A 12054-nucleotide genomic window follows, 5' to 3' on the forward strand; every position below is an offset into this window, starting at 1 on the left:
ATATATTTTGTGATTTGACATTTGTTATGATAAACTAAGAATATTAGATTTTTATGCCCCCGCCTGCGATAGCCAGACTGGAGGCATTATGGTTTTGTGTTGTCCGTCCGTCCGATGTTCGTTAACGTGGTATCTGAGGAACGCCTTGATGGAATGTAATCAAATTTGCCTCAAACGTGACTTGGACTCAAGGATGAACTGATTAGATTTTGGTGGTCAAAGTTGACCTCCCGAACACCATTCCCAAGTTTGTTAACGCAATATCTCAGGAACGCCTTGATGGTATTTTTTCCAATTTAGCTGAAACGTCAACTTGCATGCAAGGATGAACTGATTACATTTTGGTGATCAAATGTCAAGGTCACTGACCTCTCGAACACCATTTTCATGATCGTTAACGTGATATCTCACGAACGCCTTCATGGAATTTCTTCAGATTTGCCTCAAACGTTCACTTGGACTCAAGGATGAACTGATTAGATTTTGGTGGTCAAAGTTCAAGGTCACTGTGACCTCACGACCGCTTGTTTCATGCTCGTTAGCGCGATATCTCAGGAATGCCTTGATGGAATTTCATCAAATTTGCCTCAAACGTCCACTTAGACTCAAGGATGAACTGATTAGATTTTGGTGGTTAAAGGTCAAAGTTCAAGGTCACTGTGACCTCACGAACCCCGTTTACAAGCTCTTTAACGCCATATCTCAGGAATGCCGTGACGGAATTTCTTCCAATTTGGCTCAAATGTTGACTTGGACTCAAGGATGAACTAATTCGATTTTGGTGGTCAAAGGTCAAGGTCACTGTGACCTCACGAACACCATTTTCAAGCTTGGTAATGCCATACCTCAGTAACACCTTGACGGAATTTCTTTACATTTGGCTCAAACGTCAAAGTCTGAACAGACATGGATGTCGCACTTGTTGGCGGACGTATAAACCGGGGTGTGGTCGTTATAGTCTTATATGCTTTGTGTGTGTGCGCGTGCGTGTGTTTAGAGGGGTCAATCTCATGTACAGTAATTCTGCATCTGCATTCTACTATATTTTAGTTTCAGATGTTACAAATAGTCAAATATTATCATTAGCTTGTCTTACCGTCATTCTTTGACAGCCCATTCATTGACACATGAATGTTGAAGGTTTTTCTTGCCATAAATATGTATTTTTGAATAACAAATTTACCAATGTCTGCTTTATGCCATGTTTTTTTTTTATGTAGACTCCTTGGTCTGTTGTCTCTTGCACTGTGTGGGTTACTTTTTAATCTTGCGTTTGAACAAAGCACTTATACAGTATGTCCAGAAGGGGGCAGACCCACAGAAACAAATGAGTGAGCAAAAAATATAATATATATCATTTATTTTGCATGTGAACAAAGCACTTATACAGGATGTCCGGAAGGGGGCAGACCCACAGAAACAAATATGAGCAAAAAGTATATATCAAAATTCGATCCTTTCTAACTACGTCTACTTGATGTTTATACAGTGGCATGAAAATAAAATGACTTTTTCATGAATTTGGTCTACTTGTCTTGTTAATACCGGTTATGCCTACATAGCCTACTGTTTCCCCCCCCCCCTTTCTTTCCTTTTCCAACATAAAATGCTTGACAAATTAAACGTGAACGTCCCGAAAATGTATTTCTATAATTAGAATCCCTCTGAGCATATTTATATCTACAAAGCGCAGTCAAACACATTACAAAAGTCCAGCGTTGTTTTTTTCTGTCCAATAAAATGTGAAATGACGCATGCGCGCAGCGTGCGTGACAGCAGCTGTCTGGCTGCGCGCAAAGAGCAGCAGGAGCGAGAGAGAGGGGAAGGCCCATAGCCGTCAGAGGAGAGAGGCAGGCCAGGCCAGGCAGCAGAGAGTTGGTACGGACATCTGCGACTTGACAAACTCAACCAACAAAAAAACACATCTCAACTGCGCTTCGCTGCGTCTCCGTGGATAGATATGCCTTGGACTTTTCGATATTTGGGATTTATGTTGGATTGCACGGCTGATCGCTGCGGGGAAGATGACTGAATTTGAAGTAAACAGCGGAGGAGAAAGTGTGCCTTCTTTGGAATTGAATGGGTCGTGTGCCACAACATAACTCGGGAGTGCATCAAGGCCAACAGCAGCCTGTAGCAGTAGTTAGCTAGCTAGCTAGCTAAGGATAGCCTGCTAACGTTACAGGTGTTGGGGCGAGAGATTACCAACACGTAACTTGTTTAATTAGTTAGCAACAACTTGTGCTCTCCATGGCGTGACATCGAGCTGGAGTGAGTGTGCCTGTTGTTATTAGCTCGTTTGCTGGTCACGTAAAAAGCCAAACGCCAAGTAAACCCTAGCCGTATAACATTTAGCGACATTGTTATTGGCTAATTAGCTAGCCATTTTTAGTTAGCTGCTGTCCTCTGTTTACAGCAGCGGGCTAGCCCCACTAGCTACCAAGCTAGCGAGTTAACTTAATACATGTGCTTTTCCCCCATGTAGCTAACGTTAACAGCTCGCTAGTCAACCTGATTCGAACCCGGACTTGCCGTCTGGTTTAGTGAGACTGTATTTAGTGGACTTTTTCACTGTGCCTGGACTGACCCACCCACAAGGACTATCCGGGGCCGATGCTGACAACTCAGCCCGGATCACGGCAACGCCAGGAGCCGCCACAGCCATGCAGCCACAGCAGATCTATGACTTTTCAAGTGACGAGAACAGTCACAAATGGAGAGGCCTCTTCGTGCAAGCTTTACGAAAGGTAAACGCCAACACGTTGTTTATTACGGGGGAGTTGTTGTCAAACTAACCTTAATCAGCATTTGAAGTCTAGCCGCATATCTAATCATCTTATACACGTATCCCATACTGGGGAATGAATGGTACGGGGCACTGATTTCCTTGACAGGCACCTTACTATCTATAACACACACACACACACACACACACACACACACACACACACTCACACTCTCCTATCGCTAGTAAGCATACACTCCTCAACCAGTGTTGTCAAAACAACAAGACCTCCCACACAAGCAGCCCTTGATGACAACAGACCTTTACCCATGTTGAAACGGTTGTTTCTTTTCAGTGGCCGTCTGCAGTGTAACACGTCTGTTTTCTCAACAGTCTCTTCCCCAACTTCCCTCTACTGCTTTATTTCCCATCATGTTTTTGAAGAAGTAGGTTAATTGTAACCAGTGTGTACACTACAGTAACTTGAACTACTGACAGTGTTGCATAACTTTGAGCTATACTGTGCCAGTCTGTGCTGCTTCTGTCTTTTAAGTTGCGGGCCTGAGTCAAGATGACACCTTCTTCTAGTGAAGCTGTCGTGGGACTGCGTTCTTCCTGTAGATGAAATGCACTGTCAGTCATCATTAGCAATGTGTGTATTGCTGCCGATCACTTGATGTTTTCCTCGTTGGTTATGGCAGCAGCGATGTCTCATCTTAGCAGAGCAGAGACCCAGTGCAGCTGTTTAAGGCTGGATTGACGTCAGGTTTCCCCCCCCTCCCCAAGTGGAGGCAACCTCATCCTCACAAACCTAACTGAGGCTTTCAAAGCAAGAAACGTTTTCAGTTGCATAGCCTTAGTCAATAATAGGCTTTTCGTCTGTCTCTCTTTCCCCTTTCTTGCATCACCTGTTGCGAAAGCACAAAACAAAACTACCCTCAATCCCTGATACTTTTATTTTCTGTTTTCTCAACCTTTTGGCTCTGTGTTCTTTCAAAAAGGTATAAATCAATCACTGCTACAGCCTCCTAACTGAAAAGACAAGGTTTGTTCCCTGGATATATACCCACAATGTTTTCCGATGAGACCCACAAGCACACATTTTGTCCTGATGTGGCTGGGGCTTGTAAGAGGTGAAGAGGGGGTCACAGCCTGAAGTGGGCAGGGCTCTGTTGTGGTGCAAAGTAGATGTAGGACATTTTAAAGTTGTTCTACAGATTCACTCGCTAAGTTTGTGCAAAGTAACTTTGAAGCAAAATGTGTATGAAGGGTCTTGAGGTAAGCCAATGGTACAACAAAGTGCCTGCAGAACTACCAGCCATAGAATTAGCCATGTAGCAACATCACATTTATAAATAACACAATGACGTTCTGTTTCTGTGGAGATTGTGTGATGAATCAGGTGAAACTGAGAGAGCAGGTGGTGGGCCGTGGTGCCGCGCGCTTTCATTGTCTCAACTTGTTACACAACTGCCGGAGGGAAAGCCTGTCAGGGATTGACGCAAGTGAGGTTTGTTATGGTTTTGACTGACTGTGACTCGCTGTTTCTCACAGCTGTCCACTGGGGGGTTTCCTTGTCAGAAAGGAGCCATGTTGGATGACTCCACCCCTGAGAATTTAGATTGCTATTTAGAGGCAGGATTATCAAAGAGTACCTGTTGACAGACACTCCTTGGAAACAGGCCAGCAACACAACCTTTTGGTCACCCAGCCAGCTAGAGTTTGAGAATTGGCAATATCTTCAAATGGTGGTTGATCACCTGCAAAAGTGGCTAGTAGACGACAGAGACAAACTTAGCAGCAGCCACAGCCTACTTTTACTAGCATTTGATAAATTATATAAAATATGGATTGAGCCTTGAGCCTTTTTGTCCTTTTCCCCTGACTGACATGCTGCAGGAAGTCTTAGTTATTTGTGTGTATAAACTTAAAATGACAGCTTTTCACGTCTGATTGTGAAATGGAATATGGCTTTATGACACTTTGATGAAGGCAGCCTGCCAGTCATGAGGCTTGTTCTGTCTCAGTGATGTGTGTAGCTAGTACTCTATGTTGTCCATAGTACGGTACACACGTGTGCTCATCTGTGTCTCTCTCTGTGTGTTGTCCATAGTACACACGTGTGCTCATCTGTGTCTCTCTCTGTGACATTTTGCCACGGAGGAGGAGTCCAGGGTTTGTGTCACGGCCGCGTCTGCGTGTCCCCGGCTATTCTTGATGGCCGCGGCTCGTGCCTGGTGCTATGCAAGAGCGTCATTTAGCCTCTGACATGCTGGTGTTAATAATAACTGTGCATTCCCCAGCTCTGCTGTTTCACTGGCAGCTCTGCTGTTTCACTGGCATTGGGAGAAAGGCCATGGGTACAGCTGGGCGCAGTTTCATTCCGTTGCCATGTTGAGTTAGCGGAGCGCGGTGTTGAGTTCGCGGGACGCGGGTCAACATGTAAAGCAGAGGTTGGTCTGCTAACAATCCCACACGTGACTTCGGTGGCTGAGACTGGTCTCATTTAGTCCAGCGTTTTTTTGTTTGTGTGTTTGCCTCTTAATAATTTCCTCGAGATAATTTGTCAGTTAAGAGAATGAGATGGGCCGTCGCTCCAGAGTCATCTCTATGAGGTGCAGTCTAACTGTGAGAGCTCGCATGCTGTCTCTTTCCATCCCTTCTCTCATACAGTAATCTGCCACCTCACTGTTTGCCCTATATGCATTCACCTGCTATGTTTCTTTAGAAACTAACCTTATATAACAGACGCTTCATATCCAGTCAATTCACACACCTGAGAGTAAAGCATATACCGGTAAACAAGAAACGTTGTGTTTCATCGCTTACCTGATCATGTCAGCACAACGCACAGGTGTAGGAAGCATGGGGGACAGGGGGATATTAAAAGATGGTTAAAATGTCCCCCTCAAACAATAAAGCACTCAATTCTGTCATTTACCTCCACATTGACAAACTAACCACTGGACTGTTATTTTGAAAAGCTGTTATTTTGAAAAGGTTGTTTTTTTGGATGGGCCATATCTATGTTTAATTAAAATGGGGTGGGGAATAATATTGTGAAAAGCCGCGATAGTTTTTGACAGGAGGATGTGAACTGCGACACGCAACAAAACACAACAGAATTGATCAGGGTGACAAGATGTTTCCAATGTCATTAGTATTGTAGCCCTGCAATGTCCCCAAATAATGCCTGTCGCCTGTTTGTCACATCCTGCCCACTTACAGCTCATTTTCTTCTCAATCTGTTATTTCATCAGGTGGTCTCATTGAGATCAAGGTTTATTTTTCAAGAGTGGCCAGAGAACAGAAAGCATTCCTAAACAAGGCAAAGAAAATACACAAATACAATTCAGTCATATGTTCCAATGGTGAAACAGTCAGCAACATACGGGCACATAAGGTATAAAAAGGAATCATAAAACATGTGTTGATGGGTGCCATTGCTTTTAAATCAGGGTGGTGGTGGTGGTGGGGGGGGGCGTAGCAGAAACCAGTCTTGCCAGTTTCAGAATATATTGATTTGTGTATGATTTGATCACATGTCTTATGGCCTAACTGGATTGAGAAGCAGTGAGAGCACATTCTTAACTGTGGTAGCTCAATGAGCTACAAGCTAATGGGTAAAGCTGAGATTTAACTTGTGGGCCTATTATTTTTCTCTCAACTCTTTGGTCCATCATCGAATGCTTCTAGCTGGATAAAGAAAGCCTCACCTAAGAGTCTGAATGATTGAACTCACGGCGCTCCACTGGGACTTGCAGCCCAGCTGACAGAGCCCACATGTGCTTTATAAAACAAGTGTTTTGTAGGTTAGAACTTAATTGTCTAAAATAAACTTTTTGGTTTTACCTGCCACGGGCTGTTTTGACCCATTTTGAGTGCCACAGCATTTTGTGTGGAGAATCAAGTACTGTGTGTGAATAAATTTAGAGTTCTAATTTCAAACTTGCTCACTCACACTCATACAAGGGATTTTTTTCTGTCTTCGTATTCATTTTGTATGTTTAGTGACGCAACACCTCGCCTGTTTAGTGACGTAACACCTCGCCTGTTTAGTGACGTAACACCTCCTCGCCACACTGGACTAACGAAACAGGAGGTAGAGTATGTTTAGTGACGTAACTAGGGATGCACCGATTGCCATTTTCTTGGCCGATTCCGATTTCCGATTTTTGAATAGTCTGACTTGCCGATACCGATTTTTGCCGATTCCGATTTTTTTTTCTAAAAACAACAATTGACAGCTTACACAAACGTTTTTGTAACTTTGTTTAAAAATTAAGATTCATAGAACAATTCTTACATCTAATGGGGATCCAAATAAACAAATAAACAATTCTTATCATTTGCATGAAGTAGGACCTTCTCACTCAAACACATCTCAAAATAAAAGTGTTCCAGGTTAGGCTACTGGACAGAGCTTTTTTGTGCAAATACAATGAATACAAAAATTAAATTAAATCCAATAGCCTATATCCCACAGCTATCATGCATTTACTTTTCCAAAAGAAAACAGGTGCAACAGAACATCAAAATGATCCATGGACAAGGAGTTTATAGACTGGCTCCAGACCAGTCCTCTTGAGTAGAGGGGAAATGAGTTTATGAGTTACAGTAACGATCTTCAGTCTGAATATCAGGCGGAGTTTACACACAGTCCGAAGTTTGGTATGCGTATTTTTATCTGCCATCCGAAAAAATATCGTCACGCACAGAAAACGTTGCACACTTGTGAGTCCGATGCATTTTTATTATGTCCGTCGTTCTCATGTCGTTCTATTTGCAATACGAAACAAATAGTCTCTCCTGTATCCACGTCACGTTACAACATGACTTGACAGGCTGAGGCAGCAGCGCTGATGTGGAATGGAAAAGCAGGTCGGGGAATGGTTATCATACTGGACACAATGCTCGCGTTCACCTCGCCAAGCCGGCTGTGCGCGGTGGCGGGTTGCTGGAGCACCGCTTCCCGGGGAGAGAGAGCAGAGAGAGGGGGGCCAGTGAGGTGAAGCGAGCCGCTCAGACTGGACTCCAGCCGAGCGGGACTCGGCCGCATCTCTGTCTCCACGGCTTATTTTCGACTTGCATGTGTGACAAACTGCGAGCTTTGTCTACTTCACTGACGGTGAAAAAAATCCACAACGAGGAAGGTATGCTGGCGTGTGTGGTGTGGTGGCTGGGTGCCTGTCTCGGTGCTTTGGGGTGCGCGCACGTCATGTGAAAATCGGCTCACAGAATCGGCTATTTAGAGTGACCGGAACAGATCACCGATCGAGGCCGATCACGTGAAAATAGGCCATTTCCGGTCACGTGCCGATCGATCGGTGCATCCCTAGACGTAACACCTCCACCACACTGGACTAACGAAACAGGAGGTAGAGTATGTTTAGTGACCTAACACCTCCTCACCACACTGGACTAACGAAACAGGAGGTAGAGTATGTTTAGTGACGTAACACCTCCTCACCACACTGGACTAACGAAACAGGAGGTCGAGTCTGTTTAGTGACGTAACACCTCGCCACACTGGACTAATGAAACAGGAGGTAGAGTATGTTTAGTGACGTAACACCTCCTCACCACACTGGACTAACGAAACAGGAGGTCGAGTCTGTTTAGTGACGTAACACCTCCTCACCACACTGGACTAACGAAACAGGAGGTCGAGTCTGTTTAGTGACGTAACACCTCGCCACACTGGACTAATGAAACAGGAGGTAGAGTATGTTTAGTGACGTAACACCTCCTCACCACACTGGACTAACGAAACAGGAGGTAGAGTATGTTTAGTGACGTAACACCTCCTCACCACACTGGACTAACGAAACAGGAGGTCGAGTCTGTTTAGTGACGTAACACCTCACCACACTGGACTAATGAAACAGGAGGTAGAGTATGTTTAGTGACGTAACACCTGCTCGCCACACTGGACTAATGAAACAGGAGGTAGAGTATGTTTAGTGATGTAACACCTCCTCACCACACTGGACTAACGAAACAGGAGGTAGAGTATGTTTAGTGACGTAACACCTGCTCGCCACACTGGACTAACGAAACAGGAGGTAGAGTATGTTTAGTGACGTAACACCTCCTCGCCACACTGGACTAACGAAACAGGAGGTAGAGTATGTTTAGTGACGTAACACCTGCTCGCCACACTGGACTAACGAAACAGGAGGTAGAGTCTGTTTAGTGACGTAACACCTCCTCACCACACTGGACTAATGAAACAGGAGGTAGAGTATGTTTAGTGACGTAACACCTGCTCGCCACACTGGACTAATGAAACAGGAGGTAGAGTATGTTTAGTGACGTAACACCTCCTCACCACACTGGACTAATGAAACAGGAGGTAGAGTCTGTTTAGTGACGTAACACCTCGCCACACTGGACTAACGAAACAGGAGGTAGAGTCTGTTTAGTGACGTAACACCTCCTCACCACACTGGACTAATGAAACAGGAGGTAGAGTATGTTTAGTGACGTAACACCTGCTCGCCACACTGGACTAACGAAACAGGAGGTAGAGTCTGTTTAGTGACGTAACACCTCCTCGCCACACTGGACTAACGAAACAGGAGGTAGAGTCTGTTTAGTGACGTAACACCTCCTCACCACACTGGACTAACGAAACAGGAGGTAGTCTGTTTAGTGACGTAACACCTCCTCGCCACACTGGACTAACGAAACAGGAGGTAGAGTATGTTTAGTGACGTAACACCTCCTCGCCACACTGGACTAATGAAACAGGAGGTAGAGTATGTTTAGTGACGTAACACCTCCTCGCCACACTGGACTAATGAAACAGGAGGTAGAGTATGTTTAGTGACGTAACACCTCCTCGCCACACTGGACTAATGAAACAGGAGGTAGAGTATGTTTAGTGACGTAACACCTCCTCGCCACACTGGACTAACGAAACAGGAGGTAGAGTATGTTTAGTGACGTAACACCTCGCCACACTGGACTAATGAAACAGGAGGTAGAGTATGTTTAGTGACGTAACACCTCCTCACCACACTGGACTAACGAAACAGGAGGTAGAGTATGTTTAGTGACGTAACACCTCCTCACCACACTGGACTAACGAAACAGGAGGTAGAGTATGTTTAGTGACGTAACACCTCGCCACACTGGACTAACGAAACAGGAGGTAGAGTATGTTTAGTGACGTAACACCTCCTCACCACACTGGACTAACGAAACAGGAGGTAGAGTATGTTTAGTGACGTAACACCTCCTCGCCACACTGGACTAATGAAACAGGAGGTAGAGTATGTTTAGTGACGTAACACCTCCTCGCCACACTGGACTAACGAAACAGGAGGTAGAGTCTGTTTAGTGACGTAACACCTCCTCGCCACACTGGACTAACGAAACAGGAGGTAGAGTCTGTTTAGTGACGTAACACCTCCTCACCACACTGGACTAACGAAACAGGAGGTAGTCTGTTTAGTGACGTAACACCTCCTCGCCACACTGGACTAACGAAACAGGAGGTAGAGTATGTTTAGTGACGTAACACCTCCTCGCCACACTGGACTAATGAAACAGGAGGTAGAGTATGTTTAGTGACGTAACACCTCCTCGCCACACTGGACTAATGAAACAGGAGGTAGAGTATGTTTAGTGACGTAACACCTCCTCGCCACACTGGACTAACGAAACAGGAGGTAGTCTGTTTAGTGACGTAACACCTCCTCGCCACACTGGACTAACGAAACAGGAGGTAGAGTATGTTTAGTGACGTAACACCTCCTCGCCACACTGGACTAATGAAACAGGAGGTAGAGTATGTTTAGTGACGTAACACCTCCTCGCCACACTGGACTAATGAAACAGGAGGTAGAGTATGTTTAGTGACGTAACACCTCGCCACACTGGACTAATGAAACAGGAGGAAGAGTATGTTTAGTGACGTAACACCTCCTCACCACACTGGACTAACGAAACAGGAGGTAGAGTTTGTTTAGTGACGTAACACCTCCTCACCACACTGGACTAACGAAACAGGAGGTCGAGTCTGTTTAGTGACGTAACACCTCCTCGCCACACTGGACTAATGAAACAGGAGGTAGAGTATGTTTAGTGACGTAACACCTCCTCGCCACACTGGACTAATGAAACAGGAGGTAGAGTATGTTTAGTGACGTAACACCTCCTCACCACACTGGACTAACGAAACAGGAGGTAGAGTATGTTTAGTGACGTAACACCTCCTCGCCACACTGGACTAATGAAACAGGAGGTAGAGTATGTTTAGTGACGTAACACCTCCTCGCCACACTGGACTAATGAAACAGGAGGTAGAGTCTGTTTAGTGACGTAACACCTCCTCACCACACTGGACTAACGAAACAGGAGGTAGAGTTTGTTTAGTGACGTAACACCTCCTCGCCACACTGGACTAATGAAACAGGAGGTAGAGTATGTTTAGTGACGTAACACCTCGCCACACTGGACTAACGAAACAGGAGGTCGAGTCTGTTTAGTGACGTAACACCTCCTCGCCACACTGGACTAACGAAACAGGAGGTAGAGTATGTTTAGTGACGTAACACCTCCTCGCCACACTGGACTAACGAAACAGGAGGTAGTCTGTTTAGTGACGTAACACCTCCTCGCCACACTGGACTAACGAAACAGGAGGTAGAGTATGTTTAGTGACGTAACACCTCCTCGCCACACTGGACTAATGAAACAGGAGATAGAGTATGTTTAGTGACGTAACACCTCGCCACACTGGACTAATGAAACAGGAGGTAGAGTATGTTTAGTGACGTAACACCTCCTCGCCACACTGGACTAACGAAACAGGAGGTAGAGTCTGTTTAGTGACGTAACACCTCCTCGCCACACTGGACTAACGAAACAGGAGGTAGAGTATGTTTAGTGACGTAACACCTCCTCACCACACTGGACTAACGAAACAGGAGGTAGAGTATGTTTAGTGACGTAACACCTCCTCGCCACACTGGACTAACGAAACAGGAGGTAGAGTATGTTTAGTGACGTAACACCTCCTCACCACACTGGACTAACGAAACAGGAGGTAGAGTATGTTTAGTGACGTAACACCTCGCCACACTGGACTAACGAAACAGGAGGTAGAGTATGTTTAGTGACGTAACACCTCGCCACGCTGGACTAACGAAACAGGAGGTAGAGTTTGTTTAGTGACGTAACACCTCCTCGCCACACTGGACTAACGAAACAGGAGGTAGAGTGTGTTTAGTGACGTAACACCTCGCCACACTGGACTAACGAAACAGGAGGTAGAGTATGTTTAGTGACGTAACACCTCCTCGCCACACTGGACTAACGAA

General features: G+C 45.3%; 1 protein-coding gene across 2 annotated transcripts in view; it reads left to right on the forward strand.

The window, feature by feature from the left end:
• Positions 1-2633: 2633 nt before the first annotated feature.
• Positions 2634-12054, forward strand: part of sos2 (son of sevenless homolog 2) — a 98285-nt gene continuing 88864 nt past the window's right edge. For both annotated transcript variants that reach the window (XM_083633494.1, XM_083633495.1), the window contains exon 1: positions 2634-2747. In XM_083633494.1, coding sequence (XP_083489620.1) covers positions 2664-2747 — 84 coding nt within the window. In that variant the 5' untranslated portion in view covers positions 2634-2663. The remainder of the gene's footprint in view (positions 2748-12054) is intronic.

The sequence above is a fragment of the Poromitra crassiceps genome (assembly GCF_964638095.1).
Source record: "Poromitra crassiceps genome assembly, chromosome: 3".
In the NCBI taxonomy this organism is placed as follows: domain Eukaryota; kingdom Metazoa; phylum Chordata; class Actinopteri; order Beryciformes; family Melamphaidae; genus Poromitra; species Poromitra crassiceps.